The sequence below is a fragment of the Ailuropoda melanoleuca genome, chromosome 15 (genome assembly GCF_002007445.2).
Source record: "Ailuropoda melanoleuca isolate Jingjing chromosome 15, ASM200744v2, whole genome shotgun sequence".
NCBI classification, from domain to species: Eukaryota; Metazoa; Chordata; class Mammalia; order Carnivora; family Ursidae; genus Ailuropoda; species Ailuropoda melanoleuca.
This window is the reverse complement of record NC_048232.1, coordinates 34,792,503-34,810,985: the sequence shown is the minus strand read 5'-3', so window position 1 is coordinate 34,810,985 and position 18,483 is coordinate 34,792,503. Positions and strand designations below refer to the sequence as shown.

General features: G+C 52.7%; 1 protein-coding gene across 2 annotated transcripts; it reads left to right on the top strand.

Moving 5' to 3' along the window:
- Positions 1 to 30: 30 nt before the first annotated feature.
- Positions 31 to 18,306, top strand: AVIL (advillin). Of its 2 annotated transcripts, none has more exons than XM_011220789.3 (20): positions 31 to 157; positions 2,357 to 2,443; positions 3,755 to 3,829; positions 4,499 to 4,695; positions 6,099 to 6,207; positions 6,287 to 6,397; positions 6,699 to 6,901; positions 7,353 to 7,431; positions 7,537 to 7,635; positions 8,332 to 8,485; positions 8,588 to 8,688; positions 9,168 to 9,305; positions 9,410 to 9,568; positions 10,596 to 10,775; positions 12,163 to 12,308; positions 12,514 to 12,658; positions 14,120 to 14,308; positions 14,949 to 15,017; positions 16,251 to 16,367; positions 17,720 to 18,306. In XM_011220789.3, the coding sequence occupies exons 2-20, from the start codon at positions 2,378 to 2,380 to the stop codon at positions 17,831 to 17,833; spliced, it is 2,451 nt and encodes an 816-aa protein (XP_011219091.1). In that variant the 5' UTR covers positions 31 to 157; positions 2,357 to 2,377; the 3' UTR covers positions 17,834 to 18,306. The 2 variants fall into 2 exon arrangements, with proteins under 2 accessions (XP_011219091.1, XP_011219090.1); XM_011220788.3 differs by lacking the exon at positions 31 to 157 and adding an exon at positions 3,144 to 3,428 and having other exon boundaries at positions 2,351 to 2,443.
- Positions 18,307 to 18,483: the final 177 nt, after the last annotated feature.

The window sequence follows — 18,483 nt, the reverse complement described above, 5'->3', positions numbered from 1 at the left end:
GGACTGGGAAAATGAGGTTAAGATGCAAACACAAGCAAATATAACCCAGTGTCTGTGCAGCCGTTCCTAAACTAAGGCGGCAGGAGCTGGCGCCGCCCGCCTTGTGGTTCGCATCGGAGAACTGCTGCTCAGAAGACCCAGCGGGAGAGAAGGCAAGGTAAGGTCGGCTTGGTGGATGGGTGCACGTCTGCAGAGCAATCCTGCTGAACAGGGAAGAAAGGAAAGGAAGAGGAGTTGGGAATTTCTGTGCCTTTGTTTTCTTGGATGAGGCTTTTAAAGGATTAAACCAGGATGCAAACTTCCTGCTGAGCAGTCAAGGCCCTTTTTAGAAACCACTGAACGGATAGGGCATGGTTTCAAAAGCTGGGAAATAAGGAGACTGCCCCGTTCGCCTAGCTCGGAAAGACAGTGTGGACCAAGGCAGAAGTTAGAACCAGCTTCCTCTGCTTGGGGTCCATTCACAGAACTCTGGAATTTCAAAACCACACCCCACCCCAAGAGTTTCAGCAGAACTGAATAAATAAGGACTTGGGGAAGAGGGAGGGAGAAACAGCTTTGGGGGACTTCGATGTCACAAATGCCATCCCATTTTCTGGGTGTTCCAGTGTGGCAGGCAGTGCCTTCTGTGAGTATGTCCTCTCCTTTGTTGGGGGGCCTTGGCCGAGTCAGCTCCTTCCCGATCGATCGCTAAGTCCCTGCTTGGGAAATGGGACCACTTTTTGGCCTCTGAGAGTCACAGCTCTCATTAATGTCAGTTGGTTTGGTTTTACCAGGTTGAAACTTCTCAATTTTCGAGAAATGAATTCATTGGCCCTTGTCCCCTTCCCCTAATTGGGTCACGGCATTTGCCTTTAATGAATGAAATCTAGGGTCTGAAAAAATCTGAGCAAATATTTCCTGGCCGTTCTGAGCGGCAGAGGGGAGAGTGGGGCCGCACGAGTTACCAAATTAAATCCTCAAACACTGGCCGCTCCTAGTCACTGCCCGCTTTAGTCTTGCTATAGCCCAACACAAAGGGAGTCTGGTTTTTTGTGCTTTGCCAAAGGCCATGCTAGATCATGGCGCACACTCTCCAAACCTGGCTTCATCTGCCAAGGCTCAGGGATGGAATGGCCAGACGTGCTCCTCCTAAGTGCACTATGCCTCCGGATAGCGGAACTCCATGCCGCCCTTCTCCGGGTGGGTCGTGTTTTTGTTTTTGGTTTTGTCTATTTTACTTTATGTAAATCCACCAAGCACATCTTTTTTCCTTTGCCTCTTGAGAGCATTCACCAGTTATAGGTATTACCGGAGTGCGAGTTCTTTGAGAGCGAGAACCAGGCAGGCATTTTGATGACACAAAGCTGCTACGTGAGCGTGGATGTGTGGAAGTACTTGATAATCCTAGACACGCCTTGAACACAGACGGTGCGGTCCACCCACGCTTCTCTCCATAGCTTCCTCCCTCTCCCCACCCGGCCTTGTGGGCGGCCACGGCGCCACGGCCACGGGCTCCTGCGGGTCTGTGTGGGAGGGGATAAGGGGGGGTGCCCCCAGGCAGAACCGGCCACCGCCCGTCACTGCCGGCCCCCAAACCCTGTCCCACACCCCACTGGCCATTTTACTTTCCCTCTTGTGTGAGGCACAGGGAATATATTAGTCAGAGGACAAAAGCAAAATGGGCTGTTTGAGTTTTAGGACAGTTTACTTGAGAAGAGTCTGGAAAGTAAAAGCCCAAAGAGGAAGTCAAAGAGTTGACCTCGCACAGAACCTGGCAAGGGAGGACTCTGGGAAGAGCTGGACGGGATGAATGAGAGAGAGAAGGCAGCTCAGCTCAGAACTACTCTGACATCAGCTCTTCTTCCTGCGTGCCACTGAGGGCAGATAAGTTCAGGAAGGGTTACACGACATCAAAGCGACAAAAAGCACAGGTTTTAGGGCCAGATATGGATTTCACTCCAGTGTGTGACATCAGGAAAATTATTTAACCTCTCTGAACCTCAACTCGCCTATGATGTAAGATGAAAATATACTCAACTTGTAAGAATTAAATGATATAAAGTGAGCCCACACAGGCTTACCATATTTATCGGCCCTTCAGTAGATAACCGTGGAATTACCAGAGCTCTTGACAAGGGAAGTGGCAAGGGGGAAGCCGACCTTCTTCCTGGGTGGGCCACTCCCCTCCCCAGGGCAGCCAGGCTTACAGTGGGAACGTGGGCAAGTCATTTCCCCCATTGTCGTGAAACAGTGCAGGGTGCCCCACAAGGACATGGCAGGATGGCTGACAAGAGACTAGGAAATGACTTTGGGGAAAAGCTGGAGGGATGCCTGCGCGAGAGGCATCATCTCCCCTGCTCACTCTGTGATGTTGCAGTCCTGGGAAGACACACGCGCCATGTCGCTGAGCAGTGCCTTCAAGGCTGTGGGCAACGACCCCGGGACCATCACCTGGAGAATAGAGGTGAGCTGGGCTGGAGGCGCACCTTCCTCCTTGCGCAGGATCTGGGGGTGATCTCAGGTGGCCCCGGTCTGCTAAACAACAGCCCCCTGGCACTCCTTCAGTCTCCTCGGTCCCCTTTTCCTATCCTTGACCCCTCCTGGGTGCTCGAAGCAGGTGGTGGCAGGCGGAGGAAATGCTTTTAGCCCTGGAGAGCAGGGCTCTAAGCAAAACTAAGCTTGCCCTTTATCCTGCCAGCTGCTCGGTGAGTCTGCACTTCCAGTAAATGCCCTAGAGAAATGGGTGGGGCCTGGGCCCACTCAGGAGACCGAAGACTCCTGGCTGTTTCTGTCAGAAAAACGGAACCTGTCTTTTTCACAGGGCACTCTGGCTCCTGCCAAGTGGTAGGAGAGGTGGAGGTCCGGGGCGGGGGGGGTTACTGCATAGATCAGGGCACAGCTCATCCCTTCTCCCACCTGGGCTTGAGCCCCTCTGGCTGACTTCGAGCTCCAGAAGTCTACAGCCCTGGCCTGGGCAGCTCCACCTGCCATATGTAAGAATCCCCCTCCCTGCACCCCTCCTCCCTGCTCGGAGCCCAGGGAGGGGCGCCTGCCTAAAACCCAGAGCCCTTAAGTCTCCCTGTTTATTTCAAAATAGATATTAGAAGTTACCAAAAGTATGGTATAGTTAACATTGTCACATTTAACACCCACGTCTTACATAGAACACACAAGTATGGCTGCAGGTGTATGTCGCCTGGAGAGAGCAATGAAAATCCGTATCTGAGACCATGTGAATGGCTCTCCTGGGACAAGCCATATGTGCAGGGGACACATCAAGCCCCCACCCTAGACTCCAATACAGAACGCTGGGCATGGAGCCCCACACACTGCTGGCACTCACCTCTCAGAGCCCCACGGCACCCCCACGTTCTGTCTGCAGCCCTTGCCTGTACTGGGCGGTCAGGGTTGGAGAACAGCGTTGGAGGCAGTGGTGCGGCTGGCCGGAGGTAGGACTAGACTCGACTGCTTATATCCAGCTCTCTTCCCTGCAAAGGGCCGGAGGAGCTCACAGTTAGTGAGACCAAGCAGGTGGTGGGGAGGGGGAGGGGCCGAAGACAGGGACCCAGACTCATCCCTGGGGCCATGTGGGCAGAGCTCAGCAGAAGCTAGAGTAGAGGGCTGGGCCCGCTAATCCTGGGGCTAGCCTCCATGCCCTGCAGGTTCAGCGGGGACATCCTCCTACCTCTCCCCTGCCACCTGTACCACATGATGGAGGACAGGGAGTGGGGGTGGGGGGCGGGATGCAGACTATACACAGCCCTTGTCCTTCCAGAAACTGGAGCTGGCGCTGGTACCTCTGAGTGCCCATGGCAACTTCTATGAGGGGGACTGCTACGTCATCCTCTCGGTGAGCACCGCCACCCCTCCTTCCCTCCCGTGAGCTCCCCCCGAGAGCCGTTCTTGGGCTCCACTGAGATCTGCTGCTGCTGGAAATCAGGCCCCGGGTACCCGACTTGATTCTTCCTCAGTGCTGTACAGAACAGGCCTCCGGTTTGGCTAGAAAGGCCATTCTTACGGGATGGGGCCCTCGGTCTGAACCTCAGTGAGGCCCCCCCGAGCAGCACTTCTCCCTCCCGGGGCCCACCCCCACATTAAAGTGGTATGGAGGCAGGCCGTGTAAATACAAGGCCACGCCTCAAAGTGCTCATTCCAGCTGAGGAAGCAATACCCCACATGAGCGATGCCGACAGAGCCGGGCAGGTGGGCAGTGTGTCGGCCGTGGAGTGCAGGAGAGCAAAGCAGCAGCAGGGTCAGTCCGCAGCTCCACTTGGAAAAGATCCTCATGGGTCTCCCTGAGGTTGGAGAACAGTAAGCTGTCAACTCTCCCCAGATGCGGGAGGAATCTGGGCTGCCAGAGCTTGGGCCGCGTAGCAGGTCTGCACAGGGACACCGCCGAGAGAAGAGAGGCCCTGAGCTGCCTCGGGCGGGCCACGAGCCTCCATACACTGCGTTCGTCCTATGGCGGGGAGGGGGGTCGGTGAGCTGGCCCCTGACCTGATCTCTCTGGACATCCCAGACGCGGAGAGCGGGCAGCCTCCTCTCCCAGGACATCCACTTCTGGATCGGGAAGGACTCCTCCCAGGATGAGCAGACCTGTGCGGCTGTCTACACCACACAGCTGGACGACTACCTGGGGGGCAGCCCTGTGCAGCACCGAGAGGTCCAGTACCATGAGTCTGACACCTTCCACGGCTACTTCAAGCAGGGCATCATGTGAGTAGCGACACCAGAGCCAGGGCAGAAATGGCAGTTTCCCGAAGAGGAAACCAAAAGGGCCAATCAGTATGTGAAGAATCAGAGAAACAGAGATCCAGACAAAGCTGTCACTTCCACCGATCAGAGCAGGGCAGACTAGAGGGCCGAGCGGAGGCAAGCGGTGGCAAGGCTGTGGGGAAAGGGGAGCCCTCGTGCCCCACCGGGGGGAGTGAGGCCCAGTCTGGTGGTCAGTGGCTGGAGGACATTCCGCTGTCACGGAGGCCAGTCGACTCCCGGGTGTATAACTCGGGACCTCTCAAGCACCCAGCTCTGCAACGGCTCACGAACCAGAATGTTCATGGCAGCGTCAGGAGTGGTGGTGTGAAGCTGTAGGCACCGTAAGTGCCTGTCACGGGGAGACGGGACAGGAAAAAGTACCTCATGAGTCCGGGCGGCAGCGGGAGGCGGTGGGGCAGATACCCAGCTGAGCTTAGGGAACAGAGTAAGACGCAGACCGGAAATAAATAGCAATGCCAATTTCTGTTTTAACAAAATACATGCCCACAAAACAACAGGATACATTTACCCGAATGAAAATAAAATGGCAGTTGTTCAAAAGTTGGAAGGGATGCCTGTGGAGGGGAGAGGACTGGGGGAGCACATGCAGAGAAAGGGGAATGCATAAATACCGAAAACAGGAGAGGGCTCTTGGATGATAATGTTCCACGAACTGAAGAGTTTAACTCTAAACTTTGCGCTTGAGATTGGAAACAAAAAGAGGAATTCAAGGAGCTTGAGAGATCTGAGGCTGGTCCAAGGCTAGCTTCTTGCCGGCTGGCAGTCGCACTGACTGAGGACCTGCCGGGCACAGCGCGCCCCAGAGAGTCACCAGGGAGCCCAGAGACAAACGCCGTGCTCCAGGGTGACTCTCCGCTCGTCCTGCAGGTGCAGGACAGCTACCTGCAGGACAGCTGGGATGGAGGCGGGGTGGGGGTAAACTCCAGGGCCAGGAGAGCGGACTCCCTGAACGGGTTTGTCGGAAGGCCAGTGTCATTAATGCTGCTGCCCGGCCTGGGCCCCTCTCCTTGTCACACGCTGAGATTCAGACAGTTGCTAGAACCAACCAAGCTCGTGCTACCGGGTCCTCACCGTGGCTGCACCCGCTGGAACACTAGTCCTCTGTTAGTTCCTAGTCCTCTTAATATGTCAGCTTCAATGCCACTCCTTCAGAGAAGACTGCCCGGACACTCTGTCAAAAAGGCCGTCACTGAGTCTCCTTCTGCGGCCGCACTTACCACCGGCTCTATTTCCCTGGCTAGTTCCCGCTGCCCGGAGGGCAGAGGCTGAGTCTGCGTAACTGACCCGGGGCTCCCCAGGCCCGAGCGCATAAATAACTGGGCGTTATCTGGATGTGCCCTCAGCTACAAGAAGGGGGGCGTGGCCTCTGGGATGAAGCACGTGGAGACCAACACCTATGACGTGAAACGGCTGTTACACGTGAAGGGGAAAAGAAACATCAGGGCCACCGAGGTAAGTCCTGCCCACCGTCTGTCCTGGGCCCGGAGCCTCTCCACCTGGCTCCTGAACGACATCTCTGTCTCCTCTGCAGGTGGAAATGAGCTGGGACAGTTTTAACCAAGGTGATGTCTTCTTGCTGGACCTTGGCAAGGTCATCATCCAGTGGAATGGCCCAGAGAGCAACAGCGGGGAGCGCCTGAAGGTGTGCTTCTTCAGGCCTTAGCACCTTCTCCTCTCCCTCAGGCCTGCTCACGGGGCTTGCACTCTCTCAGTTGCCTTTTCCGTCTTCCTTCCCCACGGCTCTTCCGGGAGATGCGGAGACAGACCCCTGCCTTGGAGCAGTGTGTTTCAGAGACAGGCCAAGTGCGTGAGTCTGTGACTCACCCCGGCGTCCTGAGCCTCAGAGTAACTCCTGTGTCTGGGACCCAGGTCACTTCCCCGGAAGCCAGCAAGCACCAAGGGGGCCCAGCGGGACTGAGTGCTTCTTTGGGCTTCTTTGACAGGCTATGCTTCTGGCAAAGGATATCCGGGACAGGGAACGAGGGGGCCGTGCTGAAATAGGCGTGATCGAGGGAGACAAGGAGGCTGCAAGTCCGGAGCTGATGAAGGTCCTTCAGGACACCCTTGGCCGGCGCTCTGTTATCAAGCCTGCCGTGCCTGATGAGATCATAGATCAGCAGCAGAAATCAAACATCATGTTGTACCAGTGAGTAACTAAACCTGGCTTAGGGGGAAGATGTCCCTTCAAAAACCAAGCTCCTGTGCTTGGGTCCTCATTGTGGCTACAGGCGTCTGGCTTTCTTTTAACCCTTTTCAAGGGCGGCTTGCAGAAGGAGCCCAGTGTTCCCCACTCAAGGAGGCAGCTACTGTCAGTTCTTGTCAGCAACCCTCCCTGGTCTCTTGAGAAGACTCTTCCTTTACTTGAGTCTATCCATGCCCCGGGATGTAGAGGAGATCCTGTTCAAGAGAGAGTGCACCAAAGTGTCCTCTTGAGAACAGAGTCCCTTACACTCCTGTGTGCATTCAAGCCATGCCTGTCATAAGAGGTCAAACTTCACCCAGCAACTCTATGCTAAAACGAAGCCAGCAAAATACCAAATTGACTACAGGATGCTTTGTAGAAGAGAAGGCACAGGCTAATTTCTCCCCGTTTCTAGTGTCTCGGACTCAGCTGGGCAGCTGGCCATCACAGAGGTAGCAACGAGACCACTGGTCCAGGACTTACTGAACCACGATGTGAGTAGAGCTTGGGTGGGCGCGGCTTCCATGGCCAGACCTGGCTTCAGAGATCTTCCTTATGGTCCCGAGTGGCAGTAACCACCTCTCTCCCTGCCTGCTCAGGACTGCTACATCTTAGACCAAAGTGGAACCAAGATCTATGTGTGGAAAGGGAGAGGAGCCACAAAGATTGAGAAGCAGACGGCCATGTCTAAAGCCCTGGTAGGAGCTACGGATGTACGGTATTGTCCAAAAACTTCTGTCGGGAAACGTCAGATGTGTTCAGAGAGCCAGATGAGGCACTTGGGCTTATGACGTCACAGTTACACACACGGACGTCAGTGAGACAACCTGGGAATAAATCCAGGTTTAACAGACAACTCCTGGGGTCGTTGTGAGGCGTCAGGGACGTCTGTAAGGCACTTAGAACGGTGCGTGGCGCCAGCAGCTGCTCAGCGCTGCTCAGCACACACGGCTGCTACCGTCGAAGCACATCTCGGCCGGCCGACGGCCCGGCCTCAAGGGGCCTGTGACGTTGTCGGGACCCCCGCAGATGAACCCAGCAGGATGCGCCTACGCAGCAATAAGTGAGCAAATGAATGTGGCGCAAACTCAGTGGGGACGTGAAGGCGGCAGGAACACAGTATAAAGGTCTTGCAAAAAAAAAACAAAAAACAAAAACTGGTAATAATCATGACAGGCCAATCCAGAGGTATGAAAATGTTCCCTCCGTCCTTTCCTTGAGGCAGGTAACTTGGCCCCTAGACATAAGTGAGTTAGCATCTGACTCTGGCTCCCACAAGTCCTCTGGCTCCCCAGTCCTACCAACTGGCTTCGAAGGGGTAAGTCACCAGACAAGCAAAGAACCCAGTGCATTTCCTGACTGACCTGCCTTTCGGGGGTGGGGGGTGTCTGCAGAACTTCATCCAGATGAAGGGCTATCCCAGCAGCACCAACGTGGAGACCATTAACGACGGTGCTGAGTCGGCCATGTTCAAGCAGCTGTTCCAGAAGTGGTCAGTGAAGGACCAGACCGTGGGCCTGGGGAAAACGTTTGGTGTCGGTAAAATCGGTGAGACTGCTCCCCAGATGGCCTTCCCACCGCTGGGGCTCTCCAGAAAGGCAGGCGCAGGCGTCTTCACTCACTTGCCTTCTCCCAACCCCGTCTCTGCAGCTAAAGTTCTCCAGGATAAATTCGATGTGACTCTGCTGCACACCAGGCCGGAGGTCGCTGCCCAGGAAAGGATGGTCGATGACGGCACCGGGGCAGTTGAGGTAAGTCTATGGCTGGCACCCCAGGGCAGCCGGCACCGGCCTCCTACGGCTTCGCTGGAGAGGAGGGAGCGGGGGACTCTGGTCTGCTTTGCTTTCGTTTCCATCTCTGGGACCTCAGGAGTCGTCTCTCAGAGGTGCCCGGAGTCTGCAGCGCTTTCCCACAACCCCCCAGGGAGGCGAAAGGCCGACACCCCCGGGTGCTATCAGTAACTCACCTGGCAGAAATAGTTAAATCATCTCAGCGCCATGACGGGGACACATGTGAGCAGGAATGATCCGGTTCTTCTCGGGATTCAAATCATGCAAATGTGATAGGCCCTCACAACTGGGAAAGAACCAGAGAGGGAAGGTGGACTTTGGGTGGATGTTAGTGCCTCACCGGCCTGGATTCTCTGCTAAGCCCAGCCCAGTTCCCTTCGGGCAGCCGTCTCCTCAAACAGCAAGCCCATCTCTGGGAAACTGTCTCCTAACGTGTCCAGGTCTGGAGGATTGAAAACCTGGAGCTGGTCCCCGTGGAGCATGAGTGGTATGGCTTCTTTTACGGCGGGGACTGCTATCTGGTTCTCTACACATACGAGGTGACTGGGAGGCCACACCACGTCCTGTACATCTGGCAGGTAGGCCTGACGCGGGCTTTTAACTTTGGATCCTGACGCTTCCTCTGGCCACTGGCCGGGGGCGAGGCGGGCAGGGACCCATCACTCCCCTCTCACCCCTGCAGGGCCGCCACGCCTCCAAGGATGAGCTGGCGGCCTCGGCATACCAGGCGGTGGAGGTGGGTCGGCAGTTCGGCGGGGCGGCTGTGCAGGTCCGAGTCACCATGGGGAAGGAGCCACGCCACTTCATGGCCATCTTCAAAGGGAAGCTGGTCATCTTTGAGGTGAGACCCCCTCGGATAAAAGGACCCCAGGAGCAGGAATATTCAGACAAATAAGTCAGCAGGAGGCTACCATATAGGACAGGAGGGATGGAGACCAGGGCTGGGGGTAGACACGGACGAGAAGAGGGCTCATCTCCCTGAAACGTTCAAGGGAATCCCAGCTGCCCAGGCCTTCAAGTCCAAACCACTGCCCAGCTAACGTTCAAGGTCTTTCACGATCTGACCCTTATTACCCATGCGGCCGTGCTACTCTCAGCACCCTAACCCACGCTTTTCACTCCAGTAAAGGGGTCTCCTCATTAGAATGCCCATGTGCCACATCACGCCCTGTCCAGCCTCGCCCCTGGATGGGCCCCTTCAAATCCAAGTCCCACTTCTTCCATGAAGCCCTGGCTGAAGCATTACCAGGAACATATAATGTCATATGCTTGATATCACCCCACCCTGTGTCAAGTCCTAGTCTTGTCATTTATTAACCGGGTTGCTAAGCCTCAGTTCTCCCCTCTGTACCGGAGGATAATAAACACCTGCTTCAGGGGCGCCTGGGTGGCTCAGTCAGTTAAGGGTCCTACTCTTGATTTCAGCTCAGGTCAGGACCTCAGGGCTGTGAGACTGAGCCCCGAGTCAGGCTCCACACTCACCAGGGAGGCTGCTCGGGATTCTCTCTCTCTCCCTCTTCCTCTGCCCCTCCTTCTGCTCACAAGCATGTGCACACGCTCTCTTTCTCTCTCTTTTAAATAAGTAAGTCTTTAAAAATAAATACCTACTTCACAATTATCATAAGGTTCCATGAAATGATACAGGTAAGGCACCAGCCGCAGAGCCTAGCGTATGGTAAGTCTCAGAATGAGAGCTAATATTTTTGGTACCATAATTCCAGCTCACCTGACCTCTCCTAGTTGGCATGGAAACTCCCCCAGGGCAAAAGCAGCGTTAAATTCATCCGTAATCTCTACAACGGCTAGCCCAGTGCTCCGTTCACATGGTGCTCCCTAGAACCAGATTCTGCTTTTCTCCTCCTCTCTAGGGCGGGACTTCCAGAAAGGGGAATGCTGAGCCCGATCCGCCAGTAAGGCTCTTCCAGATTCAAGGAAATGACAAATCTAACACCAAAGCGGTAGAAGTTCCAGCCTTAGCCTCCTCCCTAAACTCCAATGACGTCTTTCTGCTGCGAACCCAGGCAGCACACTACCTGTGGTATGGCAAGGTAAGACGCCGAGCCCAGGGGTCGTACCAGCCCTTTGGAGCCCGGCCCTATGCCCACCTTCCTGTCAGCAAGGGCAAAGGAACTATAAAATAGGCTGGAGCAGGCCTCAGGAAGATGAGGCTTTTCCTAAAGGATCTCCAAAGGAACTGCCAATGGTCCGCACAATTAGAAACTCACTGACAGCATCGCTCACACCCAGGAGATGCTCCATCAACTTCTACATGGAGGGAGGCTGGATAAGTCAATCTTTCCACACCAGTTTGGCGGATTGTGATAGGACAGGCATTAACATTGATCATAAACACTAAAAATGTGATTTTGTCAATTCGGAGGGCATCTACATTAAAAAGCACTAAAACTTTTACAAAAGAGAACTGAGCAGGAAGAGATGCCCCACAGTCATCAGGGCAGTGCTAGTGAAAACCACAGAGATGCCGCTACATGCCCAGCAGAACGGCTAAAAACCTGACAGTATCAGGTGCAGATGAGGGCGCAGAACGACAGGAACTCGGGCACACTGCTGTGGGGACACAAACACAGCCTTTGGAAAACGACTAGGCAGTTTCTCATAGAACACACGCCCGTGATCCAGCGATCCCACGCCTAGGTATCTACCCATGAGAAAGAGAAAACCAGCTTCACACAAATATATCTAGCACCTTCATTCATAACCACCCAAAATTGGAAGCAATGCCCCTGAAGAACGGAAAGACAGTGGTACATTCATACAGTGGGGTACTACTCAGCAGCACACACACAAAAGCTGTCGGTCCTCATGACAAGAGTGACTCTCCAATCCCCTGTGCTAAGTGAGGGAAGCCAAACTCAAAGGCTGTCTAGTGTGATTCCATTGATAACATTCCAGAAAAGGCAAGCTGTAGTGAAGAACAGATTGGTAGTTGCCGGAGGTTAAGAATTTGGGGAGGGTCTGATGACAAAAGGGGAGTAGCCTGAGGGAATTTTTTGCAGGGCTGAGGCGATGTTCTCTGTCTTCATTTTGATGGTTGTGTTGGTCGAGACTCATAAAACGGTACATCAAAAAGAGTGAATTTTCTTGAATGTAAAAAATAATAAATTTTTTATCTTAAAAAAAAACAAAACAAAAGAAGGTGCTAAAATTCCAACCGAACTGAAACAAAGGTACAAAGGTGCCTCCTGCCAACACCCACTGTGGGTTTCAGAGTCTAAGCCTACTCTTTGCCACCACGCTGCTTTCCTCTCCCCCCCGCCGCCCCTCCTTGCCCAGCACCAGAACAAACCTCGCTCCCCATCCTGAGGCACTGTGGCCTGGTAGCTGATGCAGGTGCACTCAGTGTGGCTCCCGCCCCACACACATCGACGTGTCTACATGCGACTAACACTTGCGCTGTCCTCACCCCACTCCCAGGGGTCTAGCGGGGATGAGCGGGCGATGGCTAAGGAGCTGGCCAGCCTTCTCTGCGAGGGCACCGAGGACGCTGTGGCCGAGGGCCAGGAGCCGGCGGAGTTCTGGGACCTGCTGGGAGGGAAAACTGCCTATGCCGACCACAAAAGGTACGGCAACGCGGTGTCCCCTCCTCTGGGCTCCCCCTGCCGCCCAGGCTTGTGAAGTGCACAAACTCTAGGATGCCTTTCTGTTTTAAAAACCTGGTTTCTTAATGAACCACTGAACTCTACCCCTGAAACCAATACTGAACTGCATGTCAACTAACACATGATTCCTCAGTAGCCCAGTCCCTCTAAATGGACTGTATTGCAGACTACAGCAGGAAATCCTAGATGTGCAGCCTCGTCTCTTCGAATGTTCCAATAAGATTGGACGGTTCGTTGTCACTGAGATCACAGACTTCACCCAGGACGACCTGAACCCAGGTGATGTGATGCTCCTGGATACCTGGGACCAGGTAAGACACAGCCAGAGAACCCGAACAAGTGACGAAGACCCCCCCACACTTTAGGCGATTTTTCATGTCACACCTCCCCTGCCAGGATAAACCCGAGGTAGCCCTGGCCCATCCCCGAGTCAACCAAACATCTGTCAGTGGCAACCAAAGGAAGAGCCCACTTTTTGCCAGGGATGGAGAGAACAGACTGTTGTTTCAAACTGACCACCTTGGGAAGTTTCCCACCCTGCCTTGGGAAAATCGGCCCATCTTATCATCATGCACTTCTTTTTCTTACGAGACAGCACCAGGCTCCACACTCAGAGATGGGCCGCTTAGGGAATATAGGGCTGTAAAGGGGAGATCGCCAAGGCAACCCCTCCGTGACATCCTATTTTCTGCAGCTCAGCTCAGCAAACATACTCAGCACTTCCTTCGTGCCCCAGTGACTGTGATAGGGGTAGGGTCACCAAGGTGAAGGGCCGCTGCTCTCAGTTTGCAGGCTGATGGAGGGGCTGGACAGAGAAACATCATTTTGCTATATTGGCTACGGTATGGTGCCACGGGAACACAAATTAGGGGCGCTCAACATAGTTTAGGGGTTCAGAGAAGACTTCCTGGAGGAGGTGGCTCCCAGGCTGAATCTCAAAGGACAAGTGGGCATTAATCAGGTACAGAGCATCCTGGGCAAAGGAAACAGCACAAGTAAAAAGCAAGGCCTGGAATAGTCTAGTATACAGGGAACTACCGACAACATCATCGGACCATGAGATAGAGTAAAGGAGTTCAAGATGAAGCTGAGAAGTAGGTATTGGCCTTCCCTACCATGTCGAGTTTGAATTTTATCCTGAAAAGCTACGGAAATTTAAGCAGGTGAATGACACAGTCGCTGTGTTTTCAATAGATCACCCTGCAAAGTGGGGGGGTGGGGGACAGGGGGAAACGACAGAAGAATGTGTGCTGGGAGGCCAGTCAGGAGAGCACTGTAACAGTTGAGTAAGAGGAATAAGAGCCACCTTGGGCAGCACAGGGGCCGTGGGGTCAGGGTGGAGGGATGGTGACACGTATGACAAATGCAGAGGAGGTAAACGGTGACTCGATGGGTACAGGGGGATCTGGGACGGCTCCCAGGTTACTGCCCTGGGTGACTGGATGGATGCAGACACAGACACAAGTCTAGAAAAGCAGAGCTGCATTTGGGAGGTTCTGTTTGAGGTTCCCAGAGACAGCTGTAAAAAGCTGAGTTCGGGAAGCCGATCGGCAAGAGCTGGGGACGGGCGTGCAGAGTTAGGAGATACACGTGGAATTAAAGTCACAAACACCAAGCCGATTCTGGGAAAAACCATTCTCCCTGCCGAACAAATGAGGCTGGGAAAGTCTCTGACGCCGTGATTCGCTGAGGAGGGAGAGGAAGGGCAGTGGCCTGGCCTAGTACTTAATCCTTGACAGAAGCGCGTTCAGGTACCACCTCTCCCACAACAGGTGTTCTTGTGGATCGGGGCCGAGGCCAAGGCCACAGAGAAGGAGAGCGCCCTGGAGATGGCCCGGGAGTACCTGAGCACTCACCCCGGCGGCCGGGACACCGGCACACCAACGCTGATCATCAAACAGGGCTTTGAGCCTCCTGTCTTCACAGGCTGGTTCTTGGCCTGGGACCCTCATATTTGGAGCGTAAGCACAGAGAGAAGGGGGAGACCTCCCTACTGCCCTGGTGCTCCACACGAATAGCTCAGTGCGAAGTGGGGTGCAGGCTCAAGGGCTGAGGTCATCCAGGACCATGTTTCCCCACCCCCTCTCCGCTCCCCTGCTTTTCATGTTCCTTCTCTTTTCCGCCCACCACGGCACTAAGTCCGGCTAGAGAATTCACAGCCTGTCTCAGGAATAAGCCGTGTGTGGAAGTAACAAATGGTTGATAACATTTATCCATACACATCTCCTTTTTGAGCTTTACAACCACCCTGACAGCTGGGGCAAACGTTGTTTCCCATGTTAAAAAGGAGGAGGCTTACAGGAGAGGGGATTTGTCAAAAGTCACAATTAACCACTAGGAAGAAGCCGGGTTTTCTGACTCCTAGTCAACTGCTCTGTCTTCTTTAGTCTTGTATGGAGGATTAGGGAACACCAGCAAAGAACGCAGATCATGTGTAAGGACCTTCCAACCTGGTGTGGACCCAGAAGAGGGGATTTCATTTCTGCTTAGCCCTGCAATGTCTTCTGATTCCCCGACTGCTTTGCTTTCCTCACGGGGCGGTGAGCCTGAGATTCCCTCCCCCCATAGGCAGCACCTTGTCCTGTCTTCTCTCTGTTTCAGGCACGCAAATCCTACGAACAGTTAAAAGAAGAACTGGGAGATGCCGCTGCTATCACGAGAATCACTGCTGTGAGTTGGGTTTGCTCTTGGAGAAGCAAGTCACACAGGCAGCCGGAGCCAGAGAGAAACCCTAAATGCTACAGTCACTGCATGGGTGAAACCCTATCGTGTCCTTCTGTATCACTCTCGTGGCCTATTTTGATTTAAGATTGTTTTAAGCAATAGCAAAGCAGGCCTCAAAGCCAAGTTCCTCGTTTTACGGCCTTCCAGAATTTAGAACGGACTGCTTAAAGAAACAAATATATTTTTAAAATATAAATATAAGCAATTCTGACCGAGGAATCACCTAGAATTATGGACTGAACATTTTTGTCTTCCAAAATTTGTACACTGAACCCCTAATGTGATGGTATGTGGAGGTGGGGCCTTTAGGGGGTAGCGAGTGCCGTTGAAGGAAGAGCTATGAGGGCTTGCTCTCTTGCTTTCTGCCGTGTGAGGACACACTGGGAAAGTGCCACCCACAAGCCAGAAGCGGGCTCTCCCCAGACCCAGGATTTGCGGACACCTTGATCTTGGACTTACTAGCCTCCAGAACTATGGGAAATTAATGTTTGTTGTTTAAGCTGAAAAAACAAACAAAAACTACAAAAACTAATTTTATTATTCAATTCTTTCAGGACAGATTCAAATGACTGGCACTATTTTTCATAAATAATAAGCTTCTAACCCAAATGATATGCTTACCCGCTTCTGACGGTGAAGTCCACACATACTCAGGCCATTACCCCTACTCTGGCCAGGAGTCCAATGGCTCTTGGGCATCAGGACGACCGCGTGTAGCAGGTGTCCGAGCCATCTGCAGCTCTATCCTCTGTGCTCTACCGACTCAAGATTCCAAAGCTAATGGCCACGTAGTATCTTTAAAATGTGTTTAATCACAGTATGACTTCAATTTGAAGTCATTTAAAGGCTGGAAATGTAAACCCTAAATACTAGTGCCGCAAGGAGGTCTGTGATCACAGATTCTGAATGAGACTGAAGCACAGCATTACCCCAAACTGGCGCTATAGGACTTACCCTAGACTCACTGAATCAGCTTTCCCAAGAACGACCCCAACATCTGAATATTTTAGATTCCCAGGGGATTCTGACATGCAGCCAGCTTTAGGGATCATCGTTCAAAAAGACAATCACAGCGGGTGCAGTGGTATCAGCCAAAACATTAAGAATTATACACACAGCACTTCACCTGCACAGACCCTGAACAGTCTCTCACCCTGTCTCCATTCTTATCTTACCTAGGACATGAGGAATGCAACCCTCACCCTGAATTCTGAGCCAAAATATTACCCTATTGAAGTTCTGCTGAAAAACCAAAATCAGGAGCTGCCTGAGGATGTGAACCCTGCCAAAAAGGAGGTGAGTGGCTAAAGGAGCTGTGTCTACTGTGAGCGGAGCTCTTCGTCAGGAAAGCGCCCGTCTCCGTCCACGGCCTGGGACGCTCTGGCACTTTGTAGGCCCTTCAGATCACATCTGAGCTACCCAGTAGCTCGAGACAAAAACCCGGGACTCTCTTTTTTCATCCCCCACATCGGCCCATCAGCGCGCCTCTGTCCACTCCTCCCCGTCTCTCTGCTGTCCAGTAGCCCCCCAACTGGCTTCCAGCCCTGTCCCTACGATCAGCTCCCCCCGTAACAGCCAATAGGCTTTTAAAACAGACAACACTATTGTTTAAAACATCTCAAATGGCTTCCCACCGCAAATAGAAAAGAATCCAGAATCCTCTCTACGGCCTCCGTGGCTCTTCACAACCTGGCCCGCACCCGCCTCTCTGATGTCATCTCATGTACCACTGCCCCCTTCGCTTACCACCCTCCAGCCAGCGGCTTCCCTTTCACACACGCTCATCCCAGCCTTGGAGCCTTTACACCGTGGGAGAAACCTTTCTTGTCTCAGATCATCACAGAGCCAGCTCCTCCTCATGGCTCAGGTCCTGCCTCCAACGCTACCTCCCCCCGAAGGCCCTCCCTGACCGCCCTAACACTGCTTAAGAGCAAGGACCTTCTCTGTCTTGTTCACCACCACGTTCTCCACTTTTCAGCACCTAAAACAGTGCCTGGCAGAATGTATGCACTCTTGAAGTTTTGGTTGAATGAAATAGCATTTTGATGTTGAATGAATTCACTTATTTTCCTCTCAAAGGAGTGGATTTGGGAAGGGTCTGTGGGTTTTCCACAATGTCTTAGTTAACTAACTTTAAGGATCTGGACTACAACTTTCTTGAAAACAGAAGCCGTATCTTCATAATTTTACTCAGCAGCTATTCAGAAAGCATCAATAAATAAATGTTAGGAGAATTTTATGCTCTGAACAAGATCCACTTGATCATGCATTCAAAAATGTCTGGATAAAAAATGGTAGATAAGGGCATGGAACAAGGAAAACCAGCACTCGATTTCGTTCTCCATTCAGCCAAAACCTCACGTCTAGAATTCATCATATATAACCCAATTCTTGTTCTTCCGGCCAGAAACTGGTGCCAGGTGGGACCACGAGAGCAGCAAATCCAGTCAGCTAATGCTTAGGCCAAAATGGGACTCCACAACCCCAGAACCCTCCAATTAATAATTCAAGTCCATTCCAGACTTTCTGAAAAATTCCTTCTCTTTCCCCCTTCGAAGACGGTCTCTTGGCTCTACCCTCCCCCACTCTGTTGGCGTTGATGGGTGCCATGCCTTCCTCCTAACTAGAGACTTTGTTTTCTCTCCTAGAATTACCTCTCTGAACAGGATTTTATTTCTGTGTTTGGCATCACAAGAGGGCAATTTGCTGCTCTGCCTGGCTGGAAGCAGCTCCAAATGAAGAAAGAAAAGGGGCTTTTCTAAGGCAAGAAGCTATATGCCTATTGCAAGACCACGGAAGAGAGCAGACAGTGCCAGTAACAGGAAAGAATTTATCTACCAACTTTTGCCTAATAGCCAGCTGCTTAATTTAGATACAGTAAGGTCTGCAAATCACAGCACGTTCTCCAGCTTTCTCACCCCTGCATTCCGTAGTTGTTGTATATCTAAAATGTTAACCACCTACTTTTCGATTTTTGTGGCCTTCCGGCTAAAGTCTCAGCAGAAAGCACCACAACTGCATGAATCCAGGAAAGTCAGAGAAAAAAAAACAACTGAGTTTAAAGTATTTCATAATGGGGCAAGGACGTAAGGTTGTTTTAAATTGTAAGATCGGTGTTTGCAAAATCTACTTAACCCACCAATCACTGTATACCCCAAGGGCAAAATCCAAATGCCCAGATCTGTACGTGCCAGAGATTTTTAACTCTTCAAATAAAGATATCTGTATGAGCAAATGGGAGTTCTTTTCAGTATTTGGGGTTTGCCGGTTATGGTAATTATTTTGTGATGCTGGTGGGGTGCCTGGGTGGCTCAGTCGTTAAGCGTCTGCCTTCGGCTCAGGGCATGATCCCAGGGTCCTGGGATCCAGCCCCACATTGGGCTCCCTGCTCTGCTGGGAGCCTGCTTCTTCC